This window comes from Galleria mellonella, unplaced genomic scaffold, assembly GCF_026898425.1.
Source record: "Galleria mellonella isolate WM207_F2 unplaced genomic scaffold, CSIRO_AGI_GalMel_v1 utg264, whole genome shotgun sequence".
Taxonomy (NCBI): domain Eukaryota; kingdom Metazoa; phylum Arthropoda; class Insecta; order Lepidoptera; family Pyralidae; genus Galleria; species Galleria mellonella.
The window spans coordinates 2,564,844-2,589,369 of record NW_026442060.1 but is presented as its reverse complement, the minus strand read 5'-3'; the positions used below and the strand labels follow the sequence as shown (position 1 = coordinate 2,589,369).

The 24,526-nt window shown below is 35.2% G+C and overlaps 1 protein-coding gene across 1 annotated transcript; it reads right to left on the bottom strand.

The window, feature by feature from the left end:
- Positions 1-951: 951 nt before the first annotated feature.
- LOC113513211 (cytochrome P450 4C1-like) lies at positions 952-9,603 on the bottom strand. The gene is made up of 9 exons (XM_031911263.2): positions 9,405-9,603; positions 8,522-8,631; positions 7,138-7,228; positions 6,209-6,391; positions 5,176-5,564; positions 3,724-3,792; positions 3,188-3,356; positions 1,934-2,113; positions 952-1,346 (listed from the first exon to the last, which is right to left on the bottom strand). The coding sequence occupies exons 1-9, from the start codon at positions 9,568-9,570 to the stop codon at positions 1,183-1,185; spliced, it is 1,521 nt and encodes a 506-aa protein (XP_031767123.2). The 5' UTR covers positions 9,571-9,603; the 3' UTR covers positions 952-1,182.
- Between the last annotated feature and the right edge of the window lie 14,923 nt (positions 9,604-24,526).

Genomic DNA, 24,526 nt, shown 5'->3' with positions numbered 1-24,526 from the left:
GTCGAGCTAATAGGGTATATTGCAAGCAATGGGGCTGTTAGATCTCCAATACTAACAATCCATTTTCCCCGGAAATTTCATATTAGATATCATTGTTGATTGATCATTGTTAATTGAACCATGAAGTAACAGATATATGAATTCACTCGTTTTCCTGTTTCAGCCTGTTGTTGTTATTTTAATATTTCAATGAGTTTTATCTTGTATCCGGTATTTGTTTATATAATTCCTCAAATAGGCTCCATATCAAATCCTTTTTCTTTACTGTTCTACATAATACTAGACTACCTACTTTATTTGCCCCTACTGCTACCTACTGGGTCTATTTATTCATTTATTTATTTATTCATTAGTACAAATATGTGTACATGGCGTACTTAATGCTAAAAGCATTCTCTCCCAGTCAACCATAGGGAAGTGTCAGAATACTCGAATGCGGTACTAGAAATTATTGATATACATACATACTACAATTGCATATATAAACGAATAAATATACTTACACATATATGATATATACTATATTATACACGAAATTGAGAATAATATAAAGCACTTAGATTAATGACTGAGACAATGTTTGGGTAGTAGTAGATTCTAGCCTCGGAAATATTTTATTACATACATACATACATATATATCTGTCACACCTGTCTCCCATTAGGGTAGGCAGAAACAATGGAACGCCAAATGCTTCGATTCAAACAAACTGCTTTCGCTTCTTACACATTCATCCATCTTTTCATACACGCACGTCGGTTACTAGTACTTTTAATTTGGCCCTTCTTCAGCACGTCGCCTAATCTTCTGTGTAATGTTGTCCATTGTATGTGTTATATAATTTGTAAGTCAATATGTATACGTTTGTTATTGTTTATCTGAAAAAATTCGGTAATTGAAAAATTTCGGATAATATTTCTGAAATATATATGTTGTAAATGATAGTCGTAGTAATAAGCAACTGTTTTGATTTTTATATTTATTGTAGTAATACATAGACATGATTTTATATTTTATAAAGTTACTATTTACATAATACGTATGATTGTTAAAAATAATGGTAAAAACGCCATTAAGTGCGAGTCAAATTCCTTAAAGTTGCAAAGTAAAAAAATATACATTTGACAATAATTAAAAAGAAAATATATAGCGAACCAACACTAGAAGGATTTTTTATTATTTTTATATTTTTCTTTTGATAATCTTCATATAAATTGGATCAATAGATCGAAGAATTATATCGCCAACAAACCTAATGTCTTCTGGTTTGGTTATTGCTTCAAGTTTGTAACGTCGAATAACCGCTGATGCTGCAGATTTCATTTCCATTATTGCAAACCTTTTACCTGGAAATAATGATTTTTGCAACATAATAAAAGTAAATAATCATAATTTCTGTGTACGGTCGACTAGTAGATAACGCCACGTGGTTTTAAGTCCGCCATTTTCATTTTCTAGATGTTTTAAATTTTAATAAAAAAAATAAATAAAAAAAAATCCGCAAAAAGAACTATATTATTAAAATATAAAAAAATATTCAGAAAACAAACGTTTTAAAAATTATTACGAGTGCATTGGAATAGAGATTGTACCTCAGACATACATTACATAAATTATCATAAAGCATCCATCCAAATTGGAAAATTGGGCAATAAATGAGATTGGCAGAAACTTTACAATTTCATAAGCAGGGGGACTGTGTTTGAAAGGGCGAAATATGACAGTAAAATTATAGGCTACAAAAGCTTAATATCATAGTCCTCAAGAATGCCAATGTATGAGAGATACCATAGACATCACACCGTATTCTGTAACATTTACAGTGCTGTTCATGTCTATAGTTACCTTTTATTCGCGTATGGGGTCATATTCCCATGTACCATTATCTTTATTATATTTATACTATTTAACCTTTATCGGTATTTCAACTTACCTATACAATTTCTAGGTCCAGCACTGAAAGGTATGTAAGCGTATGGATGTCTACCAACACTGTTTTCAGGTAAAAATCGATCAGGATCAAATGTTAAAGCATTTTTAAATAAGTCTTCACGGCGATGTAGGTCAAATATGAGAATTAAACACTCAGTTCCAGCTGGGATATTGTAATTACCTGAAAAATACATGTATAACTAGTATTTATCCGCGGCTTCATCCGCTGACCTGGCTTATATATTTTTTTTATACAACTTAGAATGGCAAACAAGCTGACGGCCCACCTGATGAAAAGTGGTAACCGTCGCCTATAGACATGAGCAGTACCATGGACATAACAGAGTATACTGTTTCGCCCATGATGGGGTATCATGCGTTGCCATTCCTGAGAACTCAGGTGTTATTCCTCTGTACCCAGTAAATTCATGCCATATCCCACCCTTCAAACCGAAACACAGCCATGCAAACACAACTGCTTCACGGTTGAAACACGAATGGGACAAAGATGCCCAAGCAATCGACTTTTGTACAAAGTCTCCCTCTGGTATGTTTACTGATCTGAATAAAAATTGTCCATATTCTTCTTCACTCCATATTGTACATGTATACTGAATTTTACAGTGATTGGTGAAGCAGTAAAAGCGCTATAAGGTAAATAATCTCACTTTCACATTTATAACATTAAAAAGCGTTTAAACTTCATAAATAGGACGAGGTGAAAATGTAAGGATAGAATAGGGGAACGAGTATAACGAGCAAATCGACACCACCTCATGTTTGTGACATACATAATTACATCATTTACTCAGCCGTCAATCCTGTACGGATGCTATCACCTGTGTATAACATCCCATTTAAATTTTGAATATACATAATGAACAAACTTTACGCACAATCCATTTTGAAAGGAAGGATTAAAGTGCCGACCTAAATGTGAGCAATACTGAAAATACTGTACCGCTATGCTACTGTGTGGTTCCTGTATAGAATGGGCCATCCCTTCCTTTCTTGTGGATGTCGTAAGAGACGATTCATGGAAGTAAATGTTCGAGGAATGGACAGCAGCGTTTCTCTTTAAATATCACTAAAGACTAACTGGGTTGCCGACCCGCCTGCCAAGCGTGGAAACTGCTGGCAACACAGGCGGTATTGCCAGTAGTTGTAGTAGGGAGAATCCTATGTTCAGCAATGGGCAGTGAATAGCTGATCTAATAATAATAAAAGTGAATATTGTAAATTATCCAACACGTACTTAACTTTACCGGTTCGTTTAACGTTCTTGCCATAAAGTGAACTGGTGGATAAAGTCTTAAAGTCTCTTTTATACAAAGTTCCAAGTATTTCATTTGAGCCAGGTCATCAATAGTAGCTTGTCTTGTAGAATCACCAAAGATGCTATTCATTTCTTGATAAACTTTTTCCTGTGAATGCATTGATGATAGTCTATCGTAATGAAACGGGTATAAACATGAAAGCTTTTTATACAATTTATAATGGCATACCAACTGACGGTTCGCTTGATAGAAAGTGGTAACAATCACCTATAGCCACGAATACTAGTATGGACATCACAGAATATACTGTAATCCCCATAATACTCTCCAAATATTGGTATTTCTGAAGACTAGGGTATTATGCCTCCATTCCTTGTAATTTCACAAATCTCACTCTTCAAACCAAAATACAGTCATGCCAGCACAGCTGTTTCATGGCAGAAAAATGAAAGGGACAGTGGCACCACAGCAGACGATTTTCGTAAGTCTCCCTCTAGTAGTTAGTTACAATTACCTGTATATCTTTATGGTTTGCAAGCATCAGAAGTAGAAATGTAATCCCAGATGCTGTTGTGTCGTGGCCCTAGAAGAAACAAAACATTTACTCATGCAGATTGAAAATCTATCAAAAGTTTCTTTCTATAGTTTATATTTCTTCTATTATCATCATATAATAATTATACAATAGTAATGCTATTTTATAATAATGAGTGATCACTTGACTTGATGTTATCTTTAACTATATTACTGCCTTTTACTTCAAAAATGTGGATTTAAGAAGTAGAAGAACCAATTAAGTTGACCACTTCTAAATAATATATCAAGTTTTTTTATGCAACTTAGAATGGCAAAAAAGGTGACTGCCCACCTGATGGCAAGTAGTAACCGTCGCCTATAGACATGGCAGTACCGTGGAGATAACAAGTATTATATATTATTATTGTTTCGCCCATGATACTCCCCATACTTTACCATTCCTGAAAAATCAGGAATGGCAATAAAGATAAAACGTCCACCCATTTTAAGTCTAACTTCCAGGAATACAGCAGTGGAAACTATATCCAATTTAGTGCAATATTCTTTGCGTGATATCAAAAACAATGTACCGACAAACAGACATATAAAATTTCTAAAAAATATTATTTTGACATTAGTCTTACGAAGACTCCCCGTGATATTATTTCTTAAATATCTTCCATGCACAAACATCTTCTAGTCACAATTATATTATTATATATAAAATAATATAATATTATATTAGCTTTTACCGGCAACTTCGTCCGTGTGATCAAAATATTTTCATTAACTGGCATAAAAAGTAACCTATATTATTCTTCATCTTATATACGAATAGTAGATGTATATCAAATTTTATACGCTAAGATGTAACGAACAGAAATTCATGTTTATTTTATTATTGAGGATAAATGTGTTAACATCGTTTTAGCATATTCTGCTGTCCTTTTCTTTATTTTGATTTATTGTAATATATATTTATTGTATATTTCATATCTATAAGCAGCCGTTATCACTTTCCCTGAGATCGTCAGCTTATTTACTATTTCAAATATTATAAAAATAAATTTGATCTAATCATTTAATAACAAAACCTTCAGACTACAACAGTTATTATCTACAGAAACCTTCAACAAACATGATTTGATATTCCGTTCATTATTATTTTATTATCAATTAAATACTTGTAAACTAACCAATCAGATTGAGTTAAAAGTATTCAAATTAGTCTGCATTATTTATCAAATTTTAAAATCTATTAAATCATTGTGATCATTACCGTAGCATAATTTGAAATTTTATAATATTTTGGTATTAAAGTTTCAGATATTTTTACATTGACAGGTATACACAAAACACACACACTTATACACTATACACAAAACTAGGCTTCAAAAATAGTAAATTTTGTTACCACTGTACTGTCTAAGTAAACTCAAATTTAGATTACCTCAAACATAAATGTATCAACTTCTTCTTGTATTCCGCTTCTGTCAATTTGTCCTTCATTCTCAGCGGCGAGTAATAGATCTAGGAAAGCGGCTTTCTTTCTTTTCTTATAAACACCATCTCCGTGCGGTTCTGTAGGATTAATAGCTGAACCATATTGATCTATGTATTCCTTTCTCTTATTAATAACTTCTCCTGTGAATTTTTTTACAATTTGTATAGTCTTCTCTTGTTTAAACTTCAATGACGATAAGTTAAAAACAAACTCAAGAAATAGATACGCCTTTACAAAACGTTGTGCAAACATTTCACCAAGACTGAGTACTGCATTTTTGTAAGTCTTTCCTGCAGCTGAATTTTCTCCTGACAACTTCGTTCCCATTGCTGTTTCTGTACAAAACAAAGTATTTAATCTGAGTGTAAAATTACGTTTGTAGAACTTATATACATTTAACCCTTAATTTAAATAGTAAATAAGTTATACTTCTTATAATTTATTACTGTACTAGCTATATGGCCCATGTGAATCAGTACATAAAATATCCTATGTGTTAAGTTAGTATATAGTTTATACCCGTGTACTAAATTTCATTCAAATTTATTCAGTAGTTTTTGTGTAAAAGAGTAACAAGCATCTTCCATTCATTCATCTGTCTATAATAGAATCTCACCTATCAAATTTAAAACAGCTATGCATTATTCTATCAAACTATTAAACATAGTAAATTTAAGTAAGAATTAGAACTTGTATGGGGTAAATTGTATTTATGGAAATAGAATAAATTTCTTGTATAATTGCAGAATACAATGGCGTGAATTTACTGGGTACAAAGGAATAACACCCGAGTCCTCAGGCAACGCATGGGGGGTATCATGGGCGAAATAGTGTACTCTGTTATGTCCACGGCACTGCTCATGTCTATAGGCGACGGTTACCACTTTCCATCAGGTGGACCGTCAGCTTGTTTGCCATTCTAAGTTGTATAAAAAAAAATACAATGTACTCACTAAAATAAATAGTAGGTGTGACTTACCACAAATGGTGTTGATCGTATACTCAGTGATGATGGGTTTGATATCAATAGTTTCCTTTATATTCTTTTCCAAAGTATCCGTCAATTGTTTACTGTTCTCCTCCATGGTAACATGGAACTGACGAAGAATATCAAAATGGAAGGCAGGTGTCAGGATCTTTCTTCTTTGTTGCCATTTTGCACCTAAAATTGAGCAACAACCAATTAAGTGCAAATCACAAAGTTCATATTAGAAATAACCTTACATTGAATCATTTCTTATGTATGTAAATACAATGTAATATCCGAATCATTAAATTCTTCTTTTAATAGTGGAACTAAACATCTTTCACAAAAAACACATGTCCAAAACAAAATCTATCACACTTGTCTCGTCTTGTGTTTAGCTTTCAAATTTGTATGGGAAATTCTAAATACTTTATCATCCGGTTAGTCGAAGTTTCTTTTGAAAAAGTATTCGACTCTATTGGTGCAATACTAATCATATTAAATAATTATTTTATTTATAGTCAGTATACTAAAACGTTAAATAGATTGTTGCTCTAACAAAACCTATAAGACAAATTTTGATGAAAATCTTTATAATCATAACTTAGTATTTGAATCTTTATGAGGAAGTCTTATGTTCAACAGTGGACAGTTAACAGCTAAACTAATTATAAAATAATAATTTAAATCTAAATATAGCATACTTATTATATAATTAAATAACTAATCAATTAATCAAACTGGCCAAAGACCTTCCCAAACTGCTTCCATCTCGCACGGTGCTTATAGAATCGGTCAAGATCATCTCTCCAGTATATACGAAATCTTCTACGTATTAAATAAAATGCGAAAATAAAAACATTCTTGCTGACAATGTTGATAAAAATCCTGATCTAAATTAATCTTATAAACGATTATGGATTATATACATATGAACATACCGCTGCTGAGAAGTAATCCATCTGCCAACCACGGCTTGATAATCCTATATACTATAGATTTTTCAGAAAATTTCATACCAGATAATATAGCCTGCAAAAATAATGTTTTAATTTATTTTGCATTTAGAAGTGGTAGACAAATTTACGCCCGCCCTAACTGGAAACTGGTAACCGTCGCTTATAAAATAATCATGAACAATAACGTTTCTTTTTTATACAACTTAGAATGGCAAACAAGCTGACGGCCAACCTGATGGAAAGTGGTAACCTATAGTAATCGTCGTCTATAGACACGAGCAGTACCATGGACATAACAGAGTATACTGTTTCGCCCATATTACCCCCAATGCGTTGCCATTCCTGAGGACTCAGGTGTTATTCCTCTGTACCCTGTAAATTCACGCCATGGGTATCCACAAAACATTGCATATGCCAATTAATAATGACTAGTTGGATCATTAAAGTACTAGGAGGACAAAATAAACAAACAAACTCGCTTTTACAATTATAATATGATTTGACCACGTCGATATTTGGACCTTGTGAAAAAGAGTCATTACGTCGCGACTATGACGTAGCAAGGTCAAGGATAAAGTCCGAACATTGACGCCCTCAAACCTTTATCAATATTAACAAATAAGAAAATAAATTTGATTGCGACCAATTGAAGTTTAACTGGCTCAACGAATCATTTTAGTATTTATTGTATACGTAATATTTAAAATGGATTTTTTTTAAATAATATTATGTAGTAGATAGCATCATCATCATCTCAGTCATTACTTGTCCATTGATGAATATAGGCCTCTCTCTATTGGGGTGGGAGGGGAGGGGGTTGCCAATAGTTGTTATTTTTACCAGAGGGAGACTTTGTATAAAAGTCGATTATTTGGGTACCTCTGTTCCATTTGTGTTTCAACCGTGAAGCAGTTGTGTTTGCATGGCTGTGTTTCGGTTAGAAGGGTGGGATATGACGTGAATTTACTGGGTACAGAGGAATAACACCTGAGTCCTCAGGAATGGCAACGCATGGGGGCAACGCATATCATGGGCGAAACAGTATACTCTGTCATGTCCATGGTACTGCTCTTATCTATTGGCGACGGTTACCACTTTCCATCAGGTGGACCGTCAGCTTGTTTGCCATTCTAAGTTGTATAAAAAAACAGTTGTCACGCTTGACAAGCAGATTGGCGACCGCAGTTAGATTAGTTTAAGTTTTGGTCATGTTTTGAAAAGGATGCTACTGCCCATCACCTGACCATTAAATTCCCTTAGTCACCTTTTACAACACCCACAGGAAAGGAAGGGGTGGCCTATTCTATGCCGGGACACAAAGGGCGGTAATAGATCTAATGAAGTATAAATAATTATATTATCTTACCTCCGCATCTTCCGGATTATAAATCATTATAAATTTATAAGGGTATGCGTAAAATCTGAATATTCCCTTGAACTTTTTAGCCAAAACAAATCTCAATGCAAAAAGTTTTTCTGAAAATTCAATATTATTAATATACAAAATACTATTTATATTTATATTAGTCTAATTTCCAAATGAAGAAATAGTTGTAAAATGTACTACAGGATTTGTATACTAAAGTTCCTTCGTTATTGAGGCATAACATCTTCAGTATTGCAAGCATCTACAAATCACAATGACCATTTACCAACAGGTAAACTAAATGCTTATTTTCACCATTGTATTATAAAGAAAAGAATATATAATAAAAACTAAAAAATTCTGAAAACAGTGGTACCTTATTTCTCAGGTATGACACTTTGTGAGAGAACTGTGGATATCACAGTGTGTCCTATGAGGATCACAATGTTGTTATTATAATTAGTGGAAAACCAGTAATTGTAGGCAACTTGTATTCAAAGGCTATTTAATTTTTAGCCGGCATGCAAAAGCCTTAAGTTACGAAGAGGGTTATGGAAAGGGAGTTTCTTTGGCAAACCAAAGTGACCGATATGGTCCGAATAATAAGCAAGCTGAAGTGGCAGGGAAGAAAGGTTCTTAAGTGGGGACACCGTATGGGCAAACTAAGTGTAGAATGAACTCCCACTAGATGTAGTGATAACTTCAAACGCATTGCAAGGAGTCAGTGGATGCAAGTAGCTCAGGATCGCTCCTTATGGCTGTCTATGGGGGAGGCCTATACTCAGCAGTGGACAGGTAACGACTGATATAGTTATGTTATTTTTCATTAGATACTACCAGTATTTAATATGATGATAATGTTGGTAAATCACTAATAAAATACCTGGTGCCATAAATATTTCAAAAGCATTCCCAATCAAAAATCTGTCCTTCAATCCAGGAATCTTCAGAAACTCTCTGGCCTCCTCATGGTAGTTGAAGCATAGGTGCAAAAGCACCAATGTTATCACAATAATTATTAATGATATGTATAACATATTCAGAGACATTGAAAAACTGAGCAAAAGTTACTGATTAGTACTGTTAAATACACAGCGTTATCATAAATTTATAGAGTAGTTAATATATGAAAGTTAAAAACATAAAAGACTCAATTGCTTCTAGGGTTCCTTATCCAAATAGTGAACATAATACTTGTCTTTTTTATAAATTTACCAATAAATCATTATATTAATATAATAATAAGTTTATTGCTGAGGTTTTCCTACAGACTATAGCATGAAGATCTTCAAAAAGGTTCTTTTCAAGTTTCTTTAGAAACAATGTGCATGTGACTCGCCTGGTATTACAAATTCTGCAAATCCTGGTAATGTCAAGAACTGTATTCTAAAAATGTTATGTAACTTTTATTTCTACCTAAAAGCCTTGCGATTCGTATCTAAACAGCACGCAATGGGAAATGATAATGAAATCGAACATATAGTTTGTTTAAATTATAATGCTCTACAAAAACTGGCTGGCAGAGTTCCGCCTCATACTCGTAGTTGTATACATCCTGTTTTATAAGCCAATCAGTTTATAGAATTTCTACACATAAACTCAAAATAGGATATAGAACAAAGAGAAATGGATAATACAGAAATCATTTTTTTACAATTTGCTTCTTATAAAATTTGCAAATACTTTACGTCTATTAAGGGCGACCCCTACCGACATCTCTATTCATTCTTGCTTGATAAATCTCTTTAGTAATTCTTCTTTCATCCATCTTCTCTATAATGGCCAAGCCAATGCAACAATCCTTTTTCGAGTTTTGTTACTACATCGTTTTCAGTCCACACTTCTGTCTAACAGTGTGACTGTTTCTTACTCCATCTTTTAATGTAATGCCACACATACTTCACAGTGTTTTTCTTTTCTACAGCATTATATATATATATATATATATATATATATATATATATATATATATATATATATATATATATATATAATGCTGTAGAAGGTTAACAATGACAATATCAACACCAAGTCACGACAAGCCTAAAGAGAACATAACAATAAAAATAGCATTATTTATGTTATGGCTAGGAGAATTGTAATCTCTTATGACGACATGCATCAATGGCACGCAATGACAGTTTTATCTTTATGTGCGAATTTATGATAGTAATTGTACAGTTTTCAATCGACTTTAAAAACAAAAAGGTTCTCAATTTGGTTTAATTTTTTTTTTATGTTTATTATACCGGAATTGTCAGTTATAAACAGCTTTGGAAAATTCTTTTTTATATAAAAGATATATACGAGTACTTACAGATTTGTCCCGTAGAAATTTTATCAAAATCAATTTTGTTGTTTAGTTTTTAAATCAAAATAACTCGTTTAGCGACAACCGAAGTCAGTTTATTTGTAACACGCAATCTTAAATTATTAGGTCTAAAAAAATGAAACGGATATATATATATATATATATATATATATATATATATATATATATATATATATATATATATAGATAAAAAAACTACTGTATAAGACTACTTTTTTCTAATAAAGGTTCCGTACTAATAAAACTAAACTCATAATTTTTTTAAATTTTATTTTACCTTTGTTTTGTCATTTTTTTTCTCCAACATTAAATGATAAAGAGTCTGATGATGTGTGGTAAACATCGCCTATAGACATAAAAAGCATCATGAATTTATTTACCCACATTGAAGTTTTTTTTATATAAACCTTTCTTTTTAAATATTGTTTATTCATGTATTTTGCTGAATAATTCCAGGTTATTGGCAAATTACATCGTGAAATTGCAGTCAGTCGGAGTATGCTACTACATCTGCATACGCCGAGCCTTCCTGCTTCACATCGTCAGGAGCGTGAGATTAGTATTATAATTTTTGATTTCAAGTAAATAATATTTAAAGGTAGTTCACAAATTCAAGTCAGGTTGGAGGACAGACATTTGCAACTAATCCTATGGAGAGAGGATGGGTCTGAACCTATCAGAATCTTGCAATTAAATACTCTCACTTATGATACGTGGCTTCTTGATTATTCGTTATCAGTTATTTTGTTAATTTTCAGTCTCTATAAGTTTATATTTACGTTCGCTACAAACTCTTTCTTATAATGGCAAATTTAATGAAAAGTGTCGCACATTAGTAACTTCGCAGTAACTCCTAACCTTACATCATACAGTGTCTCCACAAACTGACTTTCTCATCTTACTAATATGATACAAGTCTAGTTAGACGATGTCTTTACATGGAAGATAAAGGTAGACTTAATAAGATCAAAGCAATATTTTTTTGAAATTTTGCAGATAGACAAAATTTCTATGTTTGCCTTTGTAAATTTCTTTGTATGTTTGTTTCGACGTCACGCAAAGACTACTACACCGAATTGGATACGAATTTAAGAGTTATATTCGTAAAGGTCTTATTTAAAATTTTATGTAGGTTTTATTTTGACTCTGCTATTTTTTTTTCTTTTTTTGTCTTTATACTACTATAGTAGCAAACGAACATATGGCTCGTGTAATGGTAAACGGAGTTACCGTAGCCTATAAGCGCCTGTAACCTTTGGGATGGCACGCACGCGTTGCTGACTCTTGAGAAATCTTAATACATCCTTTTTGAAGAACCTCATACTATAGTCTCTAGGGAAAGCTTCTACAGGAAGATCTTTCCATAATCTGAGTGTTCGCAGGAGGAAGCTCTTCTGAAACCTCACTATGCACGCCCACTCTGGTTCTAAAATGTGAAGATGGATTCCCAGCCAATGATAAGCGGTACGATAATAAAAGGTGGCTATAGGTATCATTTCGAAGAGTTCTTTAAAACACAATCCGTTATACAGGCGGTAGAAAATGCAAAGAGAAGCAAAATCTCGCCTTAAATTAAGGGACTTACAACCGCCCGTTAAGCTGAAATTGTCGACAATTATCTAAAAGGATAAAAATGTAATTTATCAATTTTAGTAATTCTGTATTATAAATTCACATATTTTCAATCTAGATGGATAAAAGAGATAAAGGAAAAGGAGATCTAGAAGAAGACGGAGGAGGAGATTTAGTTGCTAGCAATAAACAGTATGTTAATTAACGATATTTATAATATAATATGTTGTAATTACGTATAATTATTATAACTTTTATTATTTATTTAATAAAATTCTCCTACAACATTTTACATTTTACATGATACTTAATCGATAATATAAAAATAACTTTATTTAATAAAAAGTCTTTTATATACGACCACTACATGCAATATAATTAACAATGATAATTATTCCGACAATAAAGAGTTCAAGAGCTTATGTTTATATTACAATATGTACATAACCTGCTTTCACTCTCACCTATCACCCCTCACTGGTGCTCTACCAATGTATATCGATAGCGTGGGCTATCGTTCTATTTTCCCCTATTAAAAAACTAGTACCTCGCCAACGCTGCCTCTAGCTGTAAGATTTGTATAGAAGGCTCAAAACTTTTTTGTCGCTTTTCCAACAACGTTTCTGTGAAGAGATTTTATAAATAGAACGCTCCATTAAAAGGATGTATGTGAGTTATCGTCATCATCATTTCAGCCATTATCCGTCCACTGCTGGACATAAGCCTCCCCCATAGACTGGTATATAAAACAGTCCTGAACCACCTGCATCCACTGACTCCCTGCAATGCACTTTAGGTCGTCGCTCTATCTAGTTGGGGATCGTCCTATACTGCGTTTGTCCGTTCGCGGTCGCCATTCAAGAACCTTTCTTCCCCATCGGTTGGTAGTTCTTCAAGCTATGTGACCAACCCATTTCCATGTAAGTTATATATATAATACATATGTAAGACGGGCTTTTTCCAAGCTGAAAAACCTGTGACATTGCGACCTTTCCATGACCTTTTGTGCTCACTCTTTTTTAAAGTTCGCTGATAATTGCTATCAATTATATGAATTTTAAGACTTTTTTATAGCGATGTTTTTTATCTTCTCAATATATAAAATGTATTTTCCAAAGGAGATGTATCTTCTATGCCTGTGTGGCTATAGCCACAAATTAAGTGCTGCGGCGTTTCTTCCTCATTGTGACAAAATCTGCACTTTTTGAGCCTAAGGCTAGTTGGACTATATGCTTGATTAGTTTGCAGTGTCCAGTAAGAGCCGTTGTTAATATATACATATTCATATACTCGTTCTATTAAATTTCTATTGTTAATAGGTAGACGATAATAAATAGCATTTATATTGAATAATATATTTATTATGTATACACAAAATATTACAATATAAAGAATTAACAAATACTAGTGTAATTTACATATATGAGAAATATGTTAAATGTAATTAAAGTGTAAGAAACATGCCAACAATGGTCAGTGACCTATATTTATGTGCGTCATAAATACGTAATTACAAATTTCGTATAGTACAATACTATATGTTGTAATTATGTATAATTATAATATATAAATAACTTTGCATACAATTATGGCACACTGGTATTGAAAAAAATTCTAAAACACATTTTCCAACCTTAAAGGGGCAGTCTTCATTTTTTGTTTTATTGTTATAGAGTCAAATGAGCAAAAGGTCAATCATAGGAAGCGACTACCATCGTTTTTGAACACTTACAATACGAGGCAAGTTACTAGTGGGTTGCCAGCCTTTTAAATGTTTGTAAGTACTTAAAAAAAAAACATATTGTATTGTAGGAGAAAAACTGCAGAAAGGAGCCCATTCCACAACCCATCGTATACGGATATGGCAGTGAATTTATAGGGTACAGAGGAATAACACCTGAGTCCTCAAAAATGGCAACGCATGGGGGATATCATGGGCGAAACAGTATAGGTACTCTGTTATGTCTATGGTACTGCTCATGTCTATAGGCGACTGTTATTACTTCCATCAGGTGAGCCTTCAGCTTGTTTGCCATTACAAGTTGCATATAAAAACTCCCAGACGAACAAGGTAGAAACAAATGAGATGTAGGCACAGTGGTTGCTACCACTAGTGGTTATTACCCAAAAATGTGAATGAACTCTAGTTTTATGGCAAGAGGTTCGGTGATAAAAAGGTGATAAAGGCATCAAGTTTTATAATTCTTTATTATTTATTCTATATTTATTTATTATCTTTTATTAATTTACTTAATATTTTATTACACACACTAATATATATATATATATATATATATATATATATATATATATATATATATATATATATATATATATATATATATATATATATATATATATATATATATATATATATATATATATATATATATATATATATATATATATAAATATACATATGAATACCTACACATACTGATAAATAAATATATGTTCATAAAGGTATAAAATTATCTTTTTTTTTATACTACTTAGAATGGCAAACAAGCTGACGGCCCACCTGATGGAAAGTGATAACCGTCGCCTATAGACATGAGCAGTACCATGAACATAACAGAGTATACTGTTTCGCCCATGATACCCCCCATGCGTTGCTATTCCTGAGGACTCAGGTGTTACTCCTCTGTATCCTGTAAATTCACGCCATATTCCACCCTTCATACCGAAACACAGCCTTGCATGGCTGTATTTCGGTTAAAGGGTGGGATATAGTTCCACCCAGCTGCTTCACGGTTGAAACACAAATGGGATAGAGTTACCCAAGCAATCGACTTTTGTACAAATTATCATTTTATTATTATTCATTATGATTTTTTACACAGTTCTTAACAGTCGTGACATAAAATAATCTTTTTTATGCCAATATTGTTAAAAGATCTTAGTATGAGATCACCTGCGAATCTAGCATCTCCTAGTTTGGTTAATAGGCCTCCCCCATAGACTGCCATAAGGAACGGTCCTGATCCACCTGCATCTACTGACTTTCTGCAATGCATTTGAGATCGTCACTGCATCTAGTGGAGGGTCGTCTTACATTGTGTTTACAAGTACGGCGTAGCCACTCAAGATCCTTTCTTCCCCATCGGTTGTCGGTTTTTCGAACAAGTGAGCAGCCCGTTACCACTTCAGCTTGTTTATCTTTCGGGATATGTCGGTTATTTTGATTCTTTTGCAGATATCCTCATTTCAGATTCGATCACGCAAAGAAACTTCTAGTATGCCACTAGTTTGGATATGGCCCTCTCTATAACCCGCTGAGTAATTTTTCAAGTTTTATTATACGAATAACCGTGTAGGAACATGTTTCAGTTCCATAAATCATAACTGGCAACATGCACTAGTTAAAGACCTTCGTCTTTAAATTTGAAGCTATTTTAGATGAGAAAATGTGACGTAGTCTTCCGAACGCTGACCAACCAAATTGGATTCGTCAGTTTACAACTCGATGCAAGTTGAACTTGCCGAGTTTAACAAGTTGTCCCAGGTATACATACTCGACGACAACTTCTGGCGTAGTGTTTTTAAGCATAACTGGTATAGGTGGACGTTAGACGTGATTTCAGGCGGCTCAAACTTTAAAGTATTTTGAATGAAAAGATGTAGTGTAGTTTTCTGAACGCGTCCCGAAAATTGGACTTACTTAGTCGGACAAGTTTTTATTATTATACTACTTAGAATGGCAAACAAGCTGACAGTCCACCTGATGGAAAGTAGTAACCGTCGCCTATACACATGAGCAGTACCATGGACATAACAGAGTATATTGTTTCGCCCCTGATACCCCCCATGCGTTACCATTCCTGAAGACTCAGGTGTTATTCCTCTGTACTCAGTAAATTCACGCCATATCCCATCCTTCAAACCGAAACACAGCCATGCAAACACGGCTGCTTCACGGTTGAAACACGAATGAGACAGACGTACCCAAGCAATCGACTTTTGTACAAAGTCTCCCTCTGGTAAAAGTAAAAGCTGTCCTAGATATACATACTCGTCGATAACTTTGTACGTAGTGTTCACAATCGTAACCGGTATAGGTGTGACATGGACGTTAAATATGTTTTTAGTCTTGTCTTTGTTCATCTTAAGACCTACCTGTTGAGAAGCACTATTGAAGTCATTTTGCATAGTGTTTAAATATTAGTGTTTAATATTTATCATAATTATATGAATGTTATTTAATATAATTAAGTTCTCCTAAGGAATTATAACATTTATGGACTAGCCACTTGCGTAACTTAATTTCAAATCTATTGCGCTGCATTTCCCCGATTACTTGTGGTGATTTATTAAATAATTTATAGATCTCATTAGGCAATTCCTTTTATGTAAATTGCTTCTACATAAGAGCTTTCTTAATTTAGCCGGTTTTCTTTGTGTAAATTTGCTATGATAACAAATTTATACAAGTATATTTTTTTTACAAGTACGGATGTTTCTTTCACAAAAATGAAAAATCTACTTTGAAAATGCCATTGATGTCGATTTTTTGTAAAACATAATCTTATATTATTATTTTTATACAGCCACCTTTTATCATCGCACCGTTCGCCATCGATGGAGGATTCATACTCGCACGCTAAAATCTAAATGATTGCGTACAGTGCGATTTCAGAGGAATTTTCTCCCGCGAATACTCAGGCTGTGGAATGAGCTTCCTACCGAGATAACTGTTTTTTTTTTTTTTTTTACAACTTAGAATGTCAAACAAGCTGATGGCCCACCTGATGGAAAGTGATAACCGTCGCCTATAGACATGGGCAGTATCATGGACATAACAGAATATACTGTTTCGCCCATGATACCCCTCATGCGTTACCATTCCTGAAGACTCAGGTGTTATTCCTCTGTACCCTGTAAATTCACGCCATATCCCACCCTTCAAATCGAAACACAGCCATGCAAACACAACTGCTTCACGGTTGAAACACAAATGGGACAGAGATACCCAAGCAAACGACTTTTGTACAAAGTCTCCCTCTGGTATATTTAATAACTACAATAATAACTACACTAATATACTGTACTGGGGGGATTGTTAGTAATAGAAATTAGCAATCTCATTGGTAGCAATATATCGTATCAAGTCATCCTCCACGCGGTTCCCCCTTGAAACCATCCTGACAGATATCATAGTTAAAAATTTTTTTCTGGAATTTCGCTGTTTTCTCGCTGTCCCTAGTTGTCAAAGTTGTTGTCTAGTTGCTCCCTACAGTTTAAAATAGTTTTTGCACCCCTCACCCCTTTCTACCCCCCGTTGCAAGTAGTTTTTTGTTGTTTAGAAATCTCGAAAATTCTCTCGTAAATTGTCTTTTTTCTTCGTTTTTTCTCGTTGAAATAGTTAGTTTTCGTCCCCCGTTGTCGTTCGTCTACCTATCATCCCCCTACCCCCGTCAACCCCCTGAATTTTGACTACTTACCTACACGAAATCGTACTATTTCTCCCCAATTTTCTCCCCCCCTGTCGCTTTCGGAATTTTTCTAGTATTTTTCCCGTGCTGTGCGCTCCGTCCCGAGTGCATAGACACCACACTTCTCCCCAAAAATGGGTGGGTGGGCGGGCAAATTGAAAAATTTACCCGCCCACCCACCCTTTTTTCTCTACTGATAAGGTGGACATTTAATACAAAAATCTGCCTTTACTTTTTTCTTCCACAAATTGATAGTACTACCCCTTAGCTATACCTACGTCATTCCTTTTCTTGATATTAAGCCTCTAGTGGTGCTAAATTGCAAAAATGCCTCTGGCGCGGTCACCGGTCAGGCGACCGGTTAACCTGCCGTCTGAGTCAGCAGAGGCTCAGAGGGCAGAAACTACAGCCATACCAACAACTTCTACTTCTACTAGCTCTTCATCGAACACGTTTTTACCGTCATGGAGGTCTATCAATGTTCATAAATCTCCCAGCAATAGCCAACAAAGCGTGACTTCACTTCAAACTATCGATGAAGCGGAAATAGCTCCGATTACACAAGTCTCACAATCTGCGCATATGCTTCCGAGAGAGGCCGATACTATGGCAGACTGCTCTGAACGATTACAGGATCTCGCTCTGGATATTGCTGGCACACTTAGGCAAGCGAAGTCTGTTACAGCAGAAATGCGGAATCGTGCTATTGAGTCTGCGCACTTGATTGCTCGGCTAGCGAACAACTCTATGGCTCGGCGACTCAAACAAGCGGAAACAGTAGCCTATGAGTGCAGACAGGAGATAGCAGCCGTACGAAGCGAACTGGGGCAAATTAAAACATTTATGGACGATTTTCGCAATACTATGCCCAGCGACAGAGTATTCCCTACAGCTCACATTACAGAAACAAATATTCCACAAACAACGTTTGATGCTATAATGGATGAAATTAGATCTCTCAGAAAAGAACTAGCCGAACGCGATGCTAAATGTGCAGCCACACACATCTGCAGAAATAATCTCAATAAAATACTCCGTGAAGAAATGGACCCACTTAAAAAGGATATCAAAATGGTCACCACTGCCGTTATGGATCTAAAGCAGAACAAGCATGATGAGGTAGTAGCTCTTATGACCGAGCAGGGTTCTGCAATTGATACTGAGATGACACTTATCGAAGTTAAGGAGCAGCTTGATCATATACGCTCCCAGGTCACGGAGAACACTGAGTTGGTCAGGAAGCAAACTGAATTAGCTAAAAAAACAGTAAGCACTCCTCCATCTTTACCAGCTGCTAGTCAAATGAAGCAGGATCAGACAGCGCAAGTACAAAAATCGGATGCTCGTCATCCGCGTAGTTATGCAGAAGCACTATCGAGGCCAAACTTCGCAGTTCTCCTCGAATCAGCAGACCCTCGAAAGACCAGTGACGACATTATAAATGAAGTCAAACAAAGCGTGAATGTCATCGACCTAGGAGTCGGTGTAAATCGCGTTACTAAAATTAAGAACCAGAAGGTGATAATGAGTTGTGGTTCACAAGAAGACCGGAAGACCCTACAGACGGCAATCAAGGAGAAATGCTTACAAGTTTCAGCAAGGAGCGCTAGAGACAAATTTCCACAAATAAGACTTATCGGCGTGGTTAATAGTATTACAGATGAACAGATCGAAAAAGCAGTAATTAATCAAAACCGCCAACTTCTCAACACAGCATCTGATCAGACAGTTAAAGTGCTAAGAAGGACAAAAGGCAGGACACAAGATATCAAAAATATTATTCTAGAAGTGTCTCCATCTATATGGCGAGCTGTTAACGGACATAAGCTGCATATTGGACTCCAAGTAGTTTCTGCGATTGATCAATCTCCAGTTATCCAGTGCTATAATTGCATGGGGTACAACCACAAAGCCGCTGATTGCAAAACACAAAACAGATGCGGCTACTGTGCACTCACTCATGATACTCGAGAATGTCCAAATAGAAATTCTTTGCCGGTGTGCTATAATTGCAAGCTAGCTAAAAGAGAGAATCTTGCTCACCCATCCTATAGCCAAGAGTGCCCAGAATGGCAAAAATGGGATAGGATAGCTAGATCTGCAGTTATCTACTGCTAAAAGCAGCCACAGGGATAGGGCAGATATTGCCCAATCATCACAGAGTAAAATTAGTGTAGTCCAAATAAATCTCGGTAGAGGATATGCAGCTACTCATGAATGTCTTCAGACAGCAGTCAACAAGGGGTTTTCGATTATGCTTCTTCAGGAACCATATGTCGGATCTAAAGGTTACCTAGCGATAGGTACCAGTTATCGAGTAATACAGAAACTGCCCAACGATGTTTCCCATCCTGTTCGTTCTGCTATAGTTATTCTGAACCCTAATAGCCTTGAAGTAATCGAGAGCCCCAGTTGGATGACTGAAGACATAGTCGCTATCAAAATAAAAACTGGCAGAGACACAATTACTCTCATAAGCGCTTACTTCGATAAGACCCATGACATACACGATACCTTGAACTCCTTACGTAATATAATTACAAACACAGGAGCATCTAATTTAATTTTAGCAGGTGATGTTAACGCAAGAAGTATCTGGTGGGGCTGTGACACGGAGGATACCAGGGGATCACATCTAATGGACGCTCTGTCCGAACTTGATCTGGAAGTGCTCAATGCGGGATCAACACCGACATTCACCGCTTACCGCCAGGGACAATTGTGTAACAGCATTATCGACATAACTACCTGCTCTTCCCAAATATTGAATCAAGTCACAGACTGGAGAATAAATCCCAACCTATGTACTCTATCCGACCATATCCCAATCACATTTGATATTAATAATCATCAGATTAATCTTACAGAACCTACTCCCTCTACACGAATTTATTATACTGGTGAAGTTGACTGGAATAAGTTTCGTGATACACTACAAGAAACGCTTGCAACGCGTAACATCAATCCCGATACTGTGCTGAATACCTTAGGTATTGAAGAGCTTGAAAGACTAATAATAGATTACCAGGACACAATCACCCAAGCATGTGCAAACTGTATTCCAAGGATCCAGAAACCGAAAATAAAAAATAAAAAAGCTAAGTGGTGGACAAAAGAACTCAGTGAATTAAAATCAGATCTAAAAAGGACAAAAAATAAAATTAAAAAGGCTAATTTACAAAGGAAGGAATATATTATACAGGAATATTTACAAAAGAAGAGTATATACAAAAAAGCTATAGAAGACTCAATAACTAACAGCTGGAAGAAGTTTTGCACAGGCGAGGAAAAAGAAACAGTTTGGGAGAGATCCTACAGGATTATAAAACATAGTGGCAAAATAACACGTGAAAATCTTCTTACAGACAACAACGGTACTACACTTACTCCAGATGAATCCGTATCACTATTGGCAGACACATTTTTTCCTCATGATGATCCTATAAATGATACTAGTGAACATATTTCTGTGAGACAAAAGGCAAACTTATTAACATTCAAACCACCGACTGACAGGCACCTCACTGCATTCACTCACCATGAGTTACAAACAGCATTGAAGCAAATGAAACCCAAGAAGGCACCTGGAAGGGATGGTTTTACAGCCGATATTTGTCAAAATGCTTATGAAGCAGATAAAGAGACCCTACTTGCTATATACAATCAATGTTTGAGACTGAGTCACTTTCCGAGGATATGGAAGGAAGCTGTTATAAAAACCATTCCTAAACCTGGGAAAACCGACTATAGCAAACCCAAGTCTTTTCGTCCCATTGGCCTTCTTCCTCTTTTAGGGAAATTACTTGAAAAAATACTTGCAAAGCGTTTGCAATGGGAGCTCACGAACAAGGGTACACTACAACCCAATCAATACGGGTTTACTCCGCAACGCAGCACAGAAGATGCACTCTTTGACGCTCTTGAGATCATCAAGGATACATTAAAATCTAAACAAATCGCTGTAATGGTCTCCCTTGATATACAAGGTGCGTTCGACAGTGCTTGGTGGCCTGCCATTACAACGCAACTATATGAGATAGGAATTGATTCGGACGTTCTTCACCTTATAGTGTCATATCTATCGGAGAGGAAAATCATGTTGAAATACTCTGGCAGTACTTTATCCAGGAGCACGGACAGAGGATGTATCCAGGGCTCGGTCTGTGGTCCCATCCTTTGGAATGTGCAACTGGACCAAGTCCTGGAGCCATCGCAGTATCGTGGTGTTCATATCCAGGCGTTTGCGGACGATATACTTCTAATAGCGCGAGGAAACACAGGTGAAGAGGTGGAAAGGAAATTGAATCTTGTACTTTCACAGCTTGTACAATGGGGTAGCCGACTCAAACTAAAATTTGCTCCCCATAAAACGCAAGCGGTCCTTTTCACCAAAAAACTTAAATATTACACTCCCAAGCTTTGTATGGATGGTGTCTCAGTTCAGTTGCAAAAAGACATTAAAGTCTTGGGCCTAACAATCGACTGCAACCTTAATTTTAATTCCCATCTAAAAAATGTTACTGCTAAGGCTTTAAATATATATAAGGCGGTTTCTAAAATGGCTAGAGCACAGTGGGGACTCAACTCTGAAGTTCTAAAGCTGATATATGGCGCGGTGGTTGAGCCTACCATTCTCTATGCTGCTAATTGCTGGGCACATGCAGCCAATAAATACTCTAATGAGGCCATTCTCGATAGAGTAACGAGATTGTTTGCCATAAAGATCACAAAAGCCCATAGAACCACGTCTTTTGCATCAAGCGTAGTCCTTGCTGGTGTGCTGCCGCTCAAGCTTAAGGCGCAAGAACACGCGGAGCTATTTTGTATAAAGAGAGGCCGCCAGCTACAGGAACTACCGGGGAAAAAGCTGGAATCTTTAATCTCAGTTACCACCCTACCTCATCCTGCTGTAAGACTCAATATTAAATATAATATTATAAACGACTCCAAAGATCTTAGCGAGAACATCAATGATTGGCCCCAATTGTATACGGATGGAAGTAAAATTCACGATAAGGTAGGGGGATCAGTTTCAGCCTGGATAAATGGTGAAGAAAACTTTTATACTAATTTCCGCTTGGAAGATTATTGCTCAGTTTTTCAGGCTGAATTAACAGCAATACTTAAAGCACTCGAAATTATGAAAACAAAGCCACAGTATTATAAGGCGAACATTCTAAGCGATTCTATGTCGGCTTTAGACAGTGTCTCCGATCCATGCTCCTTACACCCATTATCAGTAGATATACGCAACCAAATACAGGCTCATGAGGCGAGAGGAGGGAAGGTTCTTTTACACTGGGTTAAAGCTCATATAGGCATCCCAGGTAATGAAAGAGCAGATACGCTAGCTAAAGCTGCTGCTCAGCAAAATGATACCCTACCCTCATATGATCGATTTCCGCTGTCTCTGGTTAAGCGAGAAATTAGAGAAAAATCCATCACAACATTACAAAAATTTTACTCAGAAACTAAAACCGGAAGTATTACTAAGGAATTTTTACCAGATATTAAAAAAGCACACAAAATTTTAAAAGCAGTAAGGATAGACAATACAATTACTCATCTATTAACTGGACACGGGGGAAATAGATCATATTTGCATAGATTTAAATTAATTGATTCACCAAATTGTACCTGTGATGGTGAAACTCCGCAAACTATTATGCATCTCCTTATAGAATGTACTAGATTTTCATATAAAAGATTAAATTTTGAATTTCTTACAAATACTAATATAACAAAAGAAAACTTAAAAAATATATTTGAAGACGATTCCAGCAGGATCCAATTAATACAATTCGCTAAAATGATATTTAAAGTAATAGGGAAGGAGAATGGCACTAAATACATGGATTGACAAAATACATAACTCGGACTTTACTATAGTTAATGTACATATATATATATACATATAATAATAAATACAGGAAAAAAAAAAAAAAAAAAAAAAAAAAAAAAAATACACTGTTAAAATATTACAGATATAATTACAAACAGATTAGAAAGTTGTCGCCTCAAAGATAGCGACAGAAATCACTTTATTAATAAAAAAAAAAAAAAAAAAAAAAAAACCATCCTGACATCCTCATCTATCAACCCTCACTGGTGCCCCGCTAGTGTATACCGATAGCGCGGGTGAGGTTACCATTCCATTATCATTAATTAAAAAATATACTGTACTCCTATACTACTCCTGTACTAACCCTATATTATACTCTTTAGGGAAAACAGTATAGGGTTCTTCAAAGGGTGTGTATTAAAGTTTTTTCAAGGTCGACAATGCGCACGTGATACCCATAGTGTCGCAGGCGTCCGTCATTAGATATTTTCGAACCGATACGACAACATAACCTTCAGGAAAAGAGCATATTCCTTTTTAAAAGGCCGGCAGCACACCTGGAATGCCGTAGGTGTTGTGGGTGATCATGGGAGGCGGTAGTCACTTACCATCAAGTGAGCCGCATGCTAAATTGCCCCCTGTGTTGTAATAAAAAAAAAATATCCGTTTACCATCAGACTAGTAAATATTTGTTTGCCACCTTTGTAATATAAAAAAATGGTATATTATTTTTATTTTACTTCGGTATATGTTACAAAGAATTAACAATATTATTTATTTAACACTTTATTGCATAAATATTGCATAAATATTGCATAAATATTACA

What these genes read in the sequence shown, in the direction of transcription:
- LOC113513211 (XM_031911263.2), bottom strand. Translation starts at nt 9,570, where the DNA reads ATGTCTCTGAATATGTTATACATATCATTAATAATTATTGTGATAACA. An exon ending in TGAAATATTTATGGCACCAG is followed by an intron (nt 8,632 to 9,404) that starts GTATTTTATTAG and finishes TTGAATTTTCAG; the next exon opens with AAAAACTTTTTGCATTGAGA. An exon ending in TGGACCTAGAAATTGTATAG is followed by an intron (nt 1,347 to 1,933) that starts GTAAGTTGAAAT and finishes CATTATTTCCAG; the next exon opens with GTAAAAGGTTTGCAATAATG.